At 36.5% G+C, this 16,655-nt stretch overlaps 1 protein-coding gene across 7 annotated transcripts in view; it reads left to right on the plus strand.

Annotated features, from left to right (window-relative positions):
* Positions 1–12,518, plus strand: part of oxr1a (oxidation resistance 1a) — a 180,453-nt gene extending 167,935 nt beyond the window's left edge. For 6 of the 7 annotated variants that reach the window (XM_048154020.1, XM_048154021.1, XM_048154019.1 and 3 more), the window contains 6 exons: positions 2,625–2,705; positions 4,810–4,935; positions 8,919–9,071; positions 9,245–9,340; positions 9,544–9,617; positions 10,764–12,518. In XM_048154020.1, the coding sequence (XP_048009977.1) occupies positions 2,625–2,705; positions 4,810–4,935; positions 8,919–9,071; positions 9,245–9,340; positions 9,544–9,617; positions 10,764–10,899 (666 nt within the window). In that variant the 3' untranslated portion in view covers positions 10,900–12,518. The remainder of the gene's footprint in view (positions 1–2,624; positions 2,706–4,809; positions 4,936–8,918; positions 9,072–9,244; positions 9,341–9,543; positions 9,618–10,763) is intronic. The other variant, XM_048154022.1, reaches the window with a different exon arrangement.
* The last annotated feature ends 4,137 nt before the right edge of the window (positions 12,519–16,655 follow it).

The raw sequence follows: 16,655 nt of genomic DNA on the forward strand, positions 1-16,655 counted from the left end.
TTAATGCTTCAGAAAGTTCATAAAGAGATCATTAGTGATGGGACGGTTGATACCGAGGCTTCGAGGCTCCGACGCAGTTTTCAAAGCACTATTGTATCGCACACTGTACCGATGCTTGTATCGAAATGACAATACCACATGATTGATGACGTTTGAAGCTTCGAACATTATTGTTAATGTAATTCATTTTTCCAGGAGCTCATTGCTTCTACCTTCTGTTAAACTGCTAACAGTGATTGTAAATTAATTGCCTAAATTATTACATTATTTGCTAACTGCATTCTTTAAATTGTAATGTTGACATGCATTCTCTGTAAAGCTGCTTTGAAATTATATGTATCGTGAAAAGCGCTATACAAATAAATGTGAATTGAATTGAATTGAATTGAACGTCATGCAGTATCGGAAAATCGGGACAGCTGGTTTGAAAAAATTGGCACTTCAGTTGCATAAAGTAAAATGCATTTAATCCTGTTTTATTGCTGGGGTCTCAGAGACCCTGAACATAACATAAGGGTTAAACAGCTCACCCAAAATATTTGTTTTACTACTAATGTCAGTTATGATCACAGATCTTATATTATTGATCAATATGTGAATCCGTTGATCAGGTTACACGAGATGACACGAGTGGTGGTCTAATTGTCACAAATTAATTTAGATGAGATTAGATAGAACTGATTCAAGACAAGAGTGATTCCGTATGTCACGGACTTCCGAAGCTTTGGTCAAGTGCTTTTTCAAACCGTAGATCTGCTCTGCGACGATTTAGATATGGTGGAGAAAACAAGTCTGACCACCAGATGTCGCTAATGCGCACTGTGTTAAAAGCTTCAAGTAAGGAACCGTTTTTCGGCACATTTCGACGAAAGCCTCAAATGCTTCCGAAAGCCTTGGTTTCCCATCACTAGAGATCGTAAAACTAATCCATATGAATTGAGTAGTTTAGTCCAAATTTTCTGAAGAGACTCGATTGCTTTATACGCTGAACAGATTTAATTTATTCACATGTAAACATTGATCAACACACACATCAGTTATGATAATTGGAAGCTCAAGCATGCTTGCTTGACGTGCAAGAACCGATGAGGTTTGTTCTCATGCATCAAGCAGGTTCGGTTGAGCTTCTGTTTATGTTCTCTGATCAATGTTTATATGTGGAATTTAATCTGTTTATCATATAAAGCAATCGTGTCTCTTACTAGCATGAATAACAAATATAGACACAGAGAGTACATAAATCGATTTAAGACTCAAACTCTCTTTGATACAAAACATACCCTGTGCAAGTTTTTGTTTTAATGTTAATATAATAATTTAGTCTATTTATAGAATGCATTTTTCCAGAATCTCCACACGATTGCAAATGTTATATTGATTTTGTACACACAGTACAAAAGTACAATATTTGTAAACACAGTATTGTCAATATTGTTTGCTCTATTTTTCAACTAAATAATATTTCCAACTAAAGCCTCAGTGAAACTGAGTAACACACAACGGTGTTTCGTTAGTGAACGAATCTGCGGCTTTGAACGAATCGGGAGAGTCAATGATTCAATGACCCATTCATATACAGCCACTCGTTCCCTTACTCATTAAGACAGTGACTTGCCGCCACCTACTGGCGGTTTTAGTTTATTGTTTTAAAAGCACACAATGTTTTACCATCATTTTATATTTCTCTATTGAAATTTTTATTTTTTATTTAAAACATTATCTCAATAACATTATTTATGCCATTATAATTGCATTCAGGCCACCTCTAAGCAGGATTAAGCAGTGTGTGTTTTTTTTTTTTTTTATCATTTTGAAGCTTGACAGCCCCAGACCCCATTCACTTTCATAATACAGAATAGTGTATTGGCTATGGTACTCCTCAGAATTTAACCTTTCCGGAAGAAAGGCATACAGTATGACCTGAGCAGTGGTAAATGACAAAAGTTTAACCTTCTGGTGAACTATTCTTTCATGAGTTAAATGTGTTATCAAATGCGTCACATACTTAATAGGTGTGGCAACCAACAAGCTGTTTAAATATGACGGGTCAGGGTTGACATTTACTGTAGATTACATGCAGTAAAAATTCAAGGTCAGCATAAGGTGGTATTCTTGCTTAGAGGTGCATGTTTGATTTTTGTATTCAAGTGGTTTGGTCTATAAGACAAGCTGTGTGATTTTAAGGGCTTTCTGATCAAGTATGCAGCATTTTGGATGATTTTTAGAACGAGTAAATAATGACAATATTTGGTTTCAGTGGGGACATTGGGTGTTTGTTATTTCTATGTGGCTCTGCTATGGCTTATGTTAGCTGCTATGAATATGATTTTCATCTCTGTCTGCAGAGCTTCATGCAAAACAGTTCACACAATCATGCAAAACACTTTCTGTGTTGTCTGCTCACATTTGTACTGTAGTTTCACGTATAGACATGATCTAGACTTTCAATCTTACACTCATCTCTTCCATATACCATAAAGATGATCATTCCTGACAGCAGTTTTCAAAATTTGGTAGCTAACATCTTGTATTAAAAGAGTCCCAAACTGCACATTCTTGTCCATATTTTGGCCTCATCTTGTCCTGCTCAGCGGTGTGGTTGTGTCCCCCTGTTTCTGGAGCAGGTAGTGTCATGGACTGAGTACCACCGCCGGATCGATGCGTTAAACAGTGAAGATCTGCGCTCCCTATGCAAACGCCTCCAGGTGCACAAAATCAGTAGAACCCTGCAGATGTAGTTCTAGGTTTTGTAGATTGTATTTGCCTTGCTGTGGATGGCAAGTTTGAGCCATGAGACAAAACCAAAATGTTTGTGAAGAAAATTCCATAATTTCCTGAATTTTTTTTCTATACCAAATGGCATTAAAGGGTTAGTTCACCCAAAAATGAAATTTCTGTCATTACTTACTCACCCTCATGTCATCCCAAACCCATAAGACCTTCGTTCATCTTCGGAACACAAATTAAGATATTTTTGATGAAATACGAGAGGTTTTTGAACCACACGTAGGCAGCAATGTCATTGCACCTTTTGAGGTCCAGAAAAGTATTAAAGACATCGTTAAAACCGTCCATGTGACTACAGTGGTTCAACCGTAATGTTATGAAGAGACGAGAATACTTTTTGTGTGCAAAAACAAAAATAATGACTTTATTCAACAATTTCTTCTCTACCCTGTCACATAGTGAGCATAGTGCACATAGTGCATCGCTTCCGTGTTTATGTCTGAATGCCGACTCAGTATTTGCCAACGCTGTACATGTGATGCAGGAGCTGGCCAATAATGGGTCGCCGTTCTGAACACGGAAGGATGTAGAACAGTCATAGGAGACTGACAGGGCAAAGAAGAAATTGTTGAATAAAGTCGTTATTTTTGTTTTGTTTTTGCACAAAAAATATTCTTGCTGCTTCATAACATTAAGGTTGAACCACTGTAGTCACCGGGACTATTTTAATGATGTCTTTACTACCTTTCTGGACCTCAAAAGGTGCGATGACGCTACTGCCTATGTGTGGTTCAGAAACCCTTGGATTTCATCAAAAATATCTTAATTTGTGTTCCGAAGATGAACGAAGGTCTTACGGGTTTGGAACGAAATGAGGGTGAGTAATAAATGAGAGAATTTTCATTTTTGGGTGAACTAACCCTTTAAGTGATTTTGCAGTTCTTAGATTCACAAATTAGAACTTCATGTATCTGCAAAATTGCAAAAATACTGCTAGTGAAATTTGTCTCTCTTAGAACTCACAAATTAAATAAAATTTGGAATTTTTGGAATTTCGGATTATTAGATGCTTAAATTAGAAGCTTTATGTCATTGCTGATCTGCTATATTCTATTTTTGGAAATTCCAAGCAGTTGCATCCCCCTAGAAAACACAAGATGAATGAAATGAGGAATTTTCTGGAAGCTGCACTAGGGAAAGTGGATTGTATTTCCATGTTCAGAATGTTCTGAGGTTCAAGCGGGTGTTTGGGTCGAGACCTGCACTGACTGCTGCTCGGTTATTTGTTGTAAACAATTGATGTAATTGAAGCACGGCCGGTGTAACCTGAGTGAGTTCAGGCCACTAGAGGGAATGTTAACTGTCTGTGGCACTACATTGTAAAATAACACCACTAGTCCTGATGTAACAGGCTTTAGAGCAGTGCTTCTCAACTGGTTATGCTTCAGGAGCCAGATTTTAGATTGAATGTCAAGTGGTGATCCAACAGAGTACAAAAATTGCTTATAAAAGTGAACAAAAACATCGCATTTAAAGTATACATTTTATCAGTTCTTGCGTTTCCTGGGAATCAAACCCATGACCTACACGTTACTTGCACCATGCATACTGTTTGAGCTACAGGAATCCTTACGCTCATATAATGAAGTTTTTAATGTTACCATGAGCTGAATAAGCATGCCTAATTATTATAATGACAGGCTGAATAGGGAAATTGACAATTTCCACTAGTTGAGAACCACTGACTTTGGGAAACGATGCATAACAAATCTTTTTTTATGAATAAAATCTCCCATATTGCCTACCCAAAACATTTCCTGTGAGATTAGTTTTGTTGTCTCAGGTTAGTGTGTCCCCTTAGGTTAATTCCACCATAGATAGTCAACTCAACTCCTGCTCAGAATGAATTTGCATGTTAAGTTTATGCAGCTTTACTTCCACAAATGTTTTGAATACCAAATCCCTACTGCGAGAGTTTATGGGTAAATTTCAGGGAAGATCTATAGCCGTGCCTTGTTATACTCTCAGATTTATGCGGCATGAAGCACTAGATGGTTTGCTAACGGTGTCTTCTGTCTTTAGATCACAACAAGGGAGGACGTGAACTCCAAACATGGCACGTCCATCACCGCCAGCCTGGAGCCGGAGACTTTCAAGCCCAACCTGAACGAACCCAGTGACCTTCTGGAGGCAGAGAAGATCGAGAAGGTAAGTGCACAGTGACGCTGCAGTGAAAGAAATCTGCCCACTGCTCCAAGCTTTACAGTTTTTCATCGATCCACTGGCCCAAAAATAGCCATCCCTCCCTGCTGTTCACCGGTCATTGATCCTCAACCGGAGGATGGTCTCAGACATGTTAACAGACAGATTTATTCCCTTGTCATGTTATGGCCAAGGGCATAAAAACGATTGGTTAAGTGAAAGAGATGGTTCTTGAGCCAAAAATGATTACTCACCCTCTTGTTGTTCAAAACATTTATGATTTTCTTTATTCCATGGAATAGACAAAAGAAATTTAGCAGAATGTTAATGCTTACTCTTTTCCATTTAAGAAAAACTACTAATACCCTTTAAGGCCAATTCACACTGCACTGACAGATGCAGACCAACACTGATAGTCACCAGATTACAGCATGTCGCTTCTCAGATATTCTCATTCTGATTCACCATGTTCGGTTGGCGAAAACAAGCTCCGACAGACTCCGACAGGGGTAACAGGCTTATCCGAAAAACACAGACAAAGTATCTGTTGCCGTCTGTCAGTGCGGTGTGAATTGGCCTTTAGAGGTAGATGAAGTATAAAGTGTGTATCGCCCCAGTGACAAGCTGTTGTACCCCTAAAGATACAATTCTTGCACATTTTTTTCTGACAGTGAATGAAAATAAAAACACCATTAAAAATAGTCCATATGACTAGGGTTGGGAATCAAGAACTGGTTCACCATAAAAAATAGTCTATTAAAAAAAAAAAAAAAATGACTAGAACAGAATGATCTGCTGTGCCTCTACAGTGCCAAAAGAAGTAGTTATTTCTGAGTTGTAAGCTTGCAGTCCGAATTGAATCTGATGAGGCAGACTGGGTGGCACAAAATAATACAAAGACTATTAATAAACTGCATGTCTTTTTATTGCTGTTTTTCACTGGATGCATGCAAAGAAGCATACAGTGTAGTCTGATTCATGAACAAATGACTCTTTTGAGTTCAATAAGGAACTGTTGAGTGAATTCAGAACCATAATTTATTCATTCTGAGTCAATCGTACATATGACTTGTGCCCAAGTGTTCTTGAATGAGATGTTGCTTTGGCAACTAACTGAAATAAAATAAGTTCAAGTTTAAATAAATTACAAATATTTAAAATAATACTAAAAATGACAGTAGCACATAACAAATTTATTAAACTTTAAACTAAATTTAAAATTAAAATAATACAAGCTATTTAAATATATGAATAAATACTAAATAGTATAAAATACTACTTTAAATAATAAAAAATAAACACAGAAACTGACTAAAATTTAAGTCATTACTTTTATTGCCTCTACAACAATCATGTTTTGTTCAACTCTCATCCAGAAATACAGCATGACTGTGTTCATACACTTTTTTTACTGCTATTTAGTAAATGTTGCTGTTGTCAGGGACATTGCTGTAATATTTGTACATGACAGCCTGGTCTTTTGATCTGATCTTACTGTGCCATTTGCAGTGTGTTTTGTTGTGAAGCTTCAGAGGTTTTGTGCGGTTATGAGGTTTAAGTCATTGTGCCCTGCGGGTGCCCGACTTTCAAACGCATCAGCGCTCTGTGAATGGATCACCTGAGGTGGCCTCTCGCAGACCCCTTTATTCAGACGTAGGCCCATTTTGTTGGTAAATCAAATAAACTTGTGTCATTACGCAGAGTAATTCAATGCTCTCCAAGCGCTGGGAAATCCTGGACCCGCTGGACGACACAGAGACCGCTGCACACAAACATGTTGAGGATATATATAAATATATTTACAAACCTGTTTCCAAAAAAGTTGGGACACTGTACAAATTGTGAATAAAAACAGAATGCAATGATGTGGAAGTTTCAAATTTCAATATTTTATTCAGAATACAACATAGATGACATATCAAATGTTTAAACTGAGAAAATGTATCATTTTAAGGGGAAAATAAGTTGATTTTAAATTTCATGGCATCAACACATCTCAAAAAAGTTGGGACAAGGCCATGTTTACCACTGTGTGGCATCCCCTCTTCTTTTTATAACGGTCTGCAAACGTCTGGGGACTGAGGAAACAAGTTGCTCAAGTTTAGGAATAGGAATGTTGTCCCATTCTTGTCTAATACAGGCTTCTAGTTTCTCAACTGTCTTCTTTGTCGAATCTTCCTCTTTATGATGCGCCAAATGTTTTCTATGGGTGAAAGATCTGGACTGCAGGCTGGCCATTTCAGTACCCAGATCCTTCTTCTACGCAGCCATGATGTTGTAATTGATGCAGTATGTGGTCTGGCATTGTCATGTTGGAAAATGCAAGGTCTTCCCTGAAAGAGACTACGTCTGGATGGGAGCATATGTTGTTCTAGAACTTGGATATACCTTTCAGCATTGATGGTGCCTTTCCAGATGTGTAAGCTGCCCATGCCACACGCACTCATGCAGCCCCATACCATCAGAGATGCAGGCTTCTGAACTGAGCGCTGATAACAACTTGGGTTGTCCTTGTCCTCTTTAGTCCGGATGACATGGCGTCCCAGTTTTCCAAAAAGAACTTCAAATTTTGATTCGTCTGACCTCAGAACAGTTTTCTACTTTGCCACAGTCCATTTTAAATGAGCCTTGGCCCAGAGAAAACGCCTGCGCTTCTGGATCATGTTTAGATATGGCTTCTTTTTTGACCTATAGAGTTTTAGCCGGTAACGGCGAATGGCACAGTGGATTGTGTTCACTGACAAAGTTTTCTGGAAGTATTCCTGAGCCCATGTTGTGATTTCCATTACAGTAGCATTCCTGTATGTGATGCAGTGCCGTCTAAGGGCCCGAAGATCACGGGCATCCAGTATGGTTTTCCGGCCTTGACCCTTACGCACAGAGATTGTTCCAGATTCTCTGAATCTTTGGATGATATTATGCACTGTAGATGATGATAACTTCAAACTCTTTGCAATTTTTCTCTGAGAAACTCCTTTCTGATATTGCTCCACTATTTTTCGCCACAGCATTGGGGGAATTGGTGATCCTCTCCCCATCTTGACTTCTGAGAGACACTGCCACTCTGAGAGGCTCTTTTTATACCCAATCATGTTGCCAATTGACCTAATAAGTTGCAAATTGGTCCTCCAGCTGTTCCTTATATGTATATTTAACTTTTTCTGCCTTTTATTGCTACCTGTCCCAAATTTTTTGTAATGTGTAGCTCTCATGAAATCCAAAATGAGCCAATATTTGGCATGACATTTCAAAATGTCTCACTTTCAACATTTGATATGTTATCTATATTCTATTGTAAATAAAATATAAGTTTATGATATTTGTAAATTATTGCATTCCTTTTTATTCACAATTTGTACAGTGTCCCAACTTTTTTGGAATTGTGTTTGTATTCATATATATAGTCAAACAAAATTTATTCAGACACCTTAAACATTTCATTCTTTACAGTATTTGATTTTATTCACTATAGTTAAAAAAAATGGTAATAAAGTATGACAAGATCTCAGAGTTAAACTGTAAAATTAATCTTAATTATGTCAGATCACACTTAAGCAAAACATGGTCAGGTCAAAGTGTTTGAATAATTTTTGGTTCCAAATTGATAAAAATGTACTGGTAGTCCACTGTATGAAGAATTTTTGGGTATAATATGTCATACTTTATTTTGCTATCCTCACTTACATAAATTAACTATAGTGTCCTGCACCCATTCCTTCCTGATGTCCAATTACTATATACTATTTAGGTTTAATTTATTTTTAGTTTTAGTTAAAGTTTTTATTTATTTCCAGTTAGTTAGCTTCAACGTAAACTTATCAAATATCAATTAGTTGCCAAGGTAATATTTCATATTTTTATTTAGCTTAAGTTTTTCATCTCCCCTGGTCGGCAGTGGTTCTTTGTCTCCACGTCAGTCTTGTATCAAAATTGTTTAATGCATACATAGCCATGGATTATCTTGAACTTATTTCCTGTTTCTCATTCAGCTGGCGAAACATCTCCCGCCTAGAACCATCGGTTACCACTGGAATCTGGCCTACAGTACATCTAAACATGGCATGAGCATTAAGTCGCTGTACCGGGCGATGCAGGATCAGGAATCACCCATGCTGCTGGTCATCAAAGACAGTGACGGACAGGTCAGACTCTTCTCTATCTCTCACAAGAGACCTTGAGTCTTGAGTTTCAGACCTCAACACAAAATTGGAAAAACACCAAAGCCATCGGTTCTTGAATGTCATGTGACCAGGAGCAACATAAACATGTTGGTTCAGTGGTTTCCTAATCTGATCTAGACTCTGTGCTCTTGTAGATATTTGGGGCTTTGGCCTCAGAACCCTTCAAAGTTAGCGAGGGTTTCTACGGCACAGGAGAGACTTTCCTGTTCACCTTCTATCCAGAGTTTGAGGTTTGTGTTCAGTTTATCCATTCATTTTCATTACAGGCAGAATAAGCTGTCAGTTTGAAATTAATTCTGAATGTGGTTGTCATTTGGCATTTTCATAATCAAAGAGCAAACTTCATTGCAGGATTTAAACAGTGCTGAATAAACTGAACAAGAGGGACCAGTTGTGTTTTCTTGTTCTAAAATGCTGTTTCTCTCACTGGTAGGCGTACAAATGGACTGGTGATAATCTGTTCTTCATTAAAGGAGACATGGACTCTTTAGCCTTTGGTGGAGGAAGGTCAGTAAATCAGGGCACTTTTAATTAAAAGGGATAGTTTACCCAAAAATGAAAGTTCATTATTTACTCACCTTCCAAACCTTTATGAATTTCTCTCTTCTGCCGAACACAAAACAAGATATTTTGAAGAATATGGGTAACCAAACAGTTGATGAGCCCCACTGACTTCCATAGTATGGAGGGGAAAAAATACTATGGAAGTCAATGGGGCCCATCAGCTATTGCATTTGGAAATGTTATGGACGTTTTTCAAAATAAACAAATTCATACAGGTTTGGAACCACTTGAGGGTGAGTGAATGACAGAATTATCCCTTTAATGTTATAATATTGTGAATTTTCATTAGCTTGTGTAAGACCAGTTGAACAAACTAAGCATGCAAGTTTTATTTCTTTACAAATCTCAGTGCTAAAGGGGTAAGATGGTTTTCTTCAAATTTCTGCAGATGTGTTATTTTTCACTTTCAGGTAGCTAACTGTAAAAATGTTGACAGTTTAACTTGACTAGCTATACTGTCTATTTTAATGTTTTTGAAAGAAGAAAAAAGTCTGCATTCATTTGATCAAAAATACAATAAAAACAGTAATATTTTGAAATGTTATTACAATTTAAAATAACTGTTTTCTATTTGAATATATTTTAAAATGTAATTTAGTTCTGTGATGGCAAAGCTGAATTTTCAGTGTCACATGATCCTTCAGAAATCATCTAATATGCTGAAACACTTCTTCTTATCATCAATATTGGAAACAGTTGAGTTGTTGTAAAAACCATGATTGATTTATATGAATAAAAAGTTCAAAAGAACAGCATTTATTTGAAATTAAAATCTTTTATAACAGTATAAATTTCATGTTATTTTATATCACTCTCACTTTTGTTCAGTTTAATGTATCCTTGCTGTTTAAAGTATTAAAAAACCTAAATCTTAATGACCCCAAACTTTTCAACGGTGGTGCCCTTCGGAAGGGCATTTGCATCATGAAAATGATGAAAATGAGCTTACGTTGCTAGAAAGTTTAGTGTCCATGTACTTGTGTAGAGTATGTTTTGCACAGTCCTTTAGTTTCATTTAAAAAAAATCCACGTCCATTTAATGTACATGAGGATGAAGGTTTCATCTGACAATGTTTTATTCTCTTTCAGTGGTGAATTCGGGCTTTGGCTGGACGGGGATCTTTATCACGGCAGGAGTCATTCATGCAAAACCTTCGGGAATCCCATGCTCTCCATGAAGGAGGATTTCTTCGTGCAGGATATTGAGATCTGGTCGTTCGAGTAGCAGCTTACAGGGAGGTACCTTTATGTTGTAGGTTGGAGAGAGGAATTGGACATCAGGCAGATCCCAAACCTTACTGCACATCACCACGGCTCCCAGGAAGCCCGTAACGGACGCTACTGTTACTCGCGCTTGTCGTATGTTACTCCTGCATTTAATACAGAGCTCTTCTTTGTGCTGTTTAGTATGTGTGTGTTTTGTTCAAGCCGTGTGCAGCGTCAATAACGAACGGGAGGATATAACATGGGACCCCCATTGAGTGGAGATGACGATGATGATGGTGGTGGTGGCGGCACGGGTTTGGGCTGTCCGAGAACTGCCACAGTCCAATTTACCTAAGCCGAAGCGGCAGGAGTTTGTTCAAAAGACGATGTTAGCCAATAGGATGTCACTACTGCAACACGGGGATCGATGGGGGGGGGGAACTACTACAGAAAAAGAAAAGCAAACAACTGAAAACACATTCCCTTGCTCTCAGAGGAAGAATATGCATTTTTGGATCGCGGTGGCGTCCGCGAGAAGACGAGAACACATCCGTGGTTTCTTTTGAGGCGAAATATTCAAGTGTCGTGAAATTCGTAGTCTTTCTGTCGTTCACTATCATAGCACACCATGTCGAAGCACATAATCGGAAACCCCATAGTCGTAATGTTCTGTTCAGTGGGTTTTACATGTGAGTGTGGCTAACACTGACCCCTCCGCTTCGGAAGGGCCGACTTTTACTGTTCGTAGGCAGAAATGTGTCGCAATAGATTTGTGGAATATGCAAATTCCTGTCCTGTGACCTCAAATAATCCAGACGGGGCACTTTTGTTTTCCCCGTTTCTCTTTCCAAGAGACATTTTACGTCTTGACGGATGAATTGCTTTTCTGGGTATCATTTGAAAAGCCTGAGATGTGGTTTAATTGTTTTTCATGAATATAATGACAATTCTATATTTATGTATATGATTATATATATACATAAATTCATATATATATATATAATATAAATATATATATATATAATGATATATATATTGCTGTTAAGTGTGACAGTGATCTTTTTTGTGCTGATTTCTCAGCTGTTACTAATATAATGTATATTACCCTGTAAATTAATGTTAAAATAGTAGATTTGTTCCTATATATAAATATATATATATATATATATATAAATGAATATACAGTGTGTGGATTGGTGGGTTGCTTCTCGCACTTTATTAATCTAGTTTCAAGCCAGGTTCTTCAGGCCTCATTAGCAGTAGCAGTACAGTATATATTTTTGTTTGTCTTTTAGATAATAGGGTAAATTAATCGTTTATAAAGAGCTTGCTGCTACTGTGTAGAGGAAAAGCCCCGGACGGGCATCTCAGCGGTCGAGCACAGGGTCGAATGTGACGGACTCTCTTCTTCTTACATGTCCTGTCCCAGCGGGGGGTTTTTTTTGTTTGTTTTTTTGGTCTTTTGGATTTTTTGGTGTGTAGATTGACTGTGCACACAGCGAGTGGAGCACATACGTCCTTCCAGAGTCGCAGACGAGAAGTGCAAACAAATCCTTCATCTACTTCACCGGAATATAATGTTACAGTGATGTATAAAGAACAATGAATACTAATAAATTGTTGGAACCTGGGACAGAATCAGGTCTTTTATTGTTTTTATTTTCTGAGGTCTTTCTTTGATTTCTTCACCACTGAATAAGCAAATAAATATTTATACCATAGTATTTTGGACGGTAATTCCATGCAAATGCCATGTTATATGAATAGCCTGTGGTGTATATCAAAGTGTGATGACATTATCATCCAAAAACATATCTTTACAATAGTATCACCACAGCACTTTTGTGTAAGGGGAGAAATTAATGGTTCAATCAGGCGTACATCTCCTAAATTTGGTTCGGGGGGAGTCTGTCAACATGAAACACTATTTTACTTGTATGTTGTATTTCTTAGTGAAACAGCATATTCATTGGGTGGAAAAAAAAACATAATTTCATCCATTGGTTATTGAGTGGATCGTCAAGTCTCTATTTAACAGTTGGTTTAAAGGTGCCCTAGAATTAAATATTGAATTTATATTGGCAAGTTCAGTACATGGAAAAAACATACACTGAGTTTCAAACTCCATTGTTTCCTCCTCCTTATATAAATCTCATTTGTTTAAAAGACCTCAGAAGAACAGGCGAATCTCAACATAACACCGACTGTTACGTAACAGTCGGGGTGTACGCCCCCAATATTTGTATATGCCAGCTCATGATCAAGCCATTAGACAAGGGCAGAACGTCTGGATGTGCACAGTTGAATCATCAGACTAGGTAAGCAAGCAAGAACAATAGCAAAAAATGGCAGATGGAGCAATAATAACTGACATGATCCATGATTACGTGATATTTTTAGTAATATTTGTAAATTGTCTTTCTAAATGTTTTGTTAGCATGTTGCTAATGTACTGTTAAATGTGGTTAAAGTTACCATCGTTTCTTACTGTATTCGCGGAGACAAGAGAGCTGTCGCTATTTTCATTTTTAAACACTTGCAGTCTGTATAATTCATAAACACATCTTCATTCTTTATAAATCTCTCCAACAGTGTGTAATGTTAGCTTTAGCCATGCAGCATAGCCTCAAACTCATTCAGAATCAAATGTAATACATGCAAATAAATACTATACTTACATGATCCAATGTATGCAAGCAGCATGCATGACGAACATCTTGTAAAGATCCATTTTGAGGGTTATATTAGCTGTGTAAACTGTGTTTATGCTGTTCAAGGCAAGCGCGAGCTCCGGGGGAGGGGGAGCACGAGAATTAAAGGGGCCGCAACCTGAATCGGTGCATAGTTAATGATGCCCCAAAATAGGCAGTTAAAAAAATGAATTTAAAAAAAAATCTATGGGGTATTTTCAGCTGAAACTTCACAGACACATTCAGGGGACACCTTAGACTTATATTACATCTTTTAAAAAGAAGTTCTAGGGCACCTTTAAGGGGAGGTTTGTTTTTTATTGCAAACAATTTAGAGATGACATTAATGAAATACAACTTTGCATACATTACACAGAATGTATCAACAATATATCCAAAGTCATCTGAACATAAATTGACAATGACCATTAAAAGAGAAAGATACATTTAAATACCTTTTTTAGGAACATAAAGAAAGGCAGAAACAGAACAAAGAAAGAGAAGAGGACAAAAAAAAAACACCAAAACAAGTATTAATCAAAGATCTCATCATCTCTTCAAAAAAGAAATACATTTTTTGTTATTAATTATTCTTAGTGATTTGATTAAATGTTCTACTTCACATAAGAAATCTATAAAAGTAGGTATTTTCTTAAGAAACATTTATTTGTGAAAACAGAATTTTGCCACAAGGATAAGAAAGTTAACAGTTTCTAAAGATTTGTTTTGGTTTTCAAAAAAGCAAATAACATCCTTAATGTGTAAATTACAGTTCAAATTAACTTTAGAAAAACAATAGGAACTCAAATCTTTCCAGAAAAGTGATGAAACATTCTTTTTTACAGAAGGTGCATATATTGGCTACATCACAAAATTTTGACACAAAAGCATTACAAGGGTATATATTATGGAAAATTTTAAAATGCACTTCTTTCACTTTATTGGGTATACAGTATTTATATGGAAATAACCTTGTTTTCCTTCGCTGAATGTTATCTATTTTAGAACCCCCCAAAAAAATTCCCTTTTGGAGAAATTGAGTTTCAAGATTGAGAAAGTTGACGAATAAATGTATTATTACATTCTTTACTTAAAAGTGAAACACCTCCCAAACATAACTGTGAAAGTTGTTTTGAGCATGACTCGTGGGTAAGGGAAGCTTTCATCAGACATATTAATCCATCAGGAATTGCCTTTATAACAGAGGTAAATTCTTTAAACGGAACAGGGCATTGATGGATATTCATAAAACATTCAGAAGATACAGTATATCACCATTAGAGTTGAATAGATCAGCAACATAAATTGTTTTTATTAAACCATTTATCAAAGAAGACTGATCTATTTCTAATTTTAATATCCGAATTATTCCATAAGATGGTTTTGTGGGGGGAAAAGTTGTGTTTGTAAACCAGTTTCCAGGCTATCAAAGCTTGTTGATGAAATCTAGCCAGTTTAACAGGTAATTTACCAGTGGAGTAATTGCATTTCATCAGAAAAGAGAGTCCACCTACCCTATTAAATATATTATTAGAAATAAAATACCACATAGAATACATCTTTTTAGCCAATTAATTTTAAATGTATTGTTAGTATCATCAAAAATCAGTACTTCAAGACCCCCATTACTTCTTTTGTTTGCTAAAACATATTTCTTCAATTTATGAGATTTATTACCCCAAATAAAATCAATAAAAATCTTATCTATATTTTTGGAGGTGTGATTATCTACAGCTAAAGACAGGGAAGGGTACACACATCTGGATAATCCTTCTGTTTTGGTTAAGAAAGCTCTGCCTAAAATTGATAAATCTCTTTGGAGCCAATTATCAAAAATATATTTTGTTAAAAATTCAGAAACTGTCTACTAATTACATTTTTCGTTATATAAATCCCTAAATATTTCACTTCATTTTTAATTGGTATATTTTCAATTTCAGTTTCTAGTGTCAAATAAGCAAATAATTTCACACTAAATTAAATAAATTAAAGTTTGAGCCCAGAAGGGTTAGAGAAGGCATTAGACTGGAGAAACTTGCTCTTTATCCTTCAAGAATAAAGTAGTATCATCTGCTAATTGTGAGATTCGAATCTCTCTGTTAAAGATATAAAGAACAGCAAAGTTATGCAAAATATCTATAGATAATGTTTCTACAACAAATAAAAATAAAAAGGGGCTCAAAGGGCAACCCTGACCTATTCCGCGAAGAATAGGAAACCTTGGTGATGTACGTGAATTTAAAATGATACAACTATCTATTTCTTTGTACAACATTTGAACAATATATATGAATTTTGAGGGAAATCCAAAAGCCTCTAAAGAGTTTAGAAGGAACTGGTGCTTTACAGTCAAAGACTAGGGACTTTGTTTACAGTGACGGAGACCTTATAAAAATTGAGGAATAAGATAATTGCATCAGACTTGATTTCATCTCTATAATCAATAAGATTCAGAACAAGTCGAGTATTACAACTAATATGATGATATGATGTAAATGTTAGGTTTAAAGGCCCACTGAAGAGTGTTGGAATGCGCAGCATTATTCAATGTGTTGACGTAATTTCAACTGAAACAGGAAGAAGACAGGGTGATGTGTCGAACAGCTCTGCCCCTTTTTTAAAATAGCCAATAGCGTTTCGTTTATACCACTGCTTGGCCAGAGCCGTTTCCTTCTAATCTCTAACCATTTATTCTCCTAACGCCCTTAATATAATTTTAATATACAGCATTCTGTGCAGAATTCAAATGAGTCCGATACCTTTTGTGGTCTGTGCCGACTCGCGCATATATGATCCACCCTGTGCTCTCTTGTCTCTGGACCAGAGCAGACTGTGCTCGCATTGCGGCAGTTCATGCACTGTAAAAAAAATCCCAGTAAAATTTACGGTAAAAAAACGGCAGCTGTGGTTGCCAGAACTTTACTGTAAAAAATACAGTAGCAACGTAAAAAAAATCTGTTAAATTTACGGTAATATAACGTATTTCATTAACTGATATAATGTTAATTTACCAACCTAATGAAGTACTAATATCTGTTTTGTACCTTTATAATACACTGACAGTCACCAAATAAGATAAGACTCG

Source organism: Megalobrama amblycephala, linkage group LG13 (assembly GCF_018812025.1).
Source record: "Megalobrama amblycephala isolate DHTTF-2021 linkage group LG13, ASM1881202v1, whole genome shotgun sequence".
NCBI lineage: Eukaryota > Metazoa > Chordata > Actinopteri > Cypriniformes > Xenocyprididae > Megalobrama > Megalobrama amblycephala.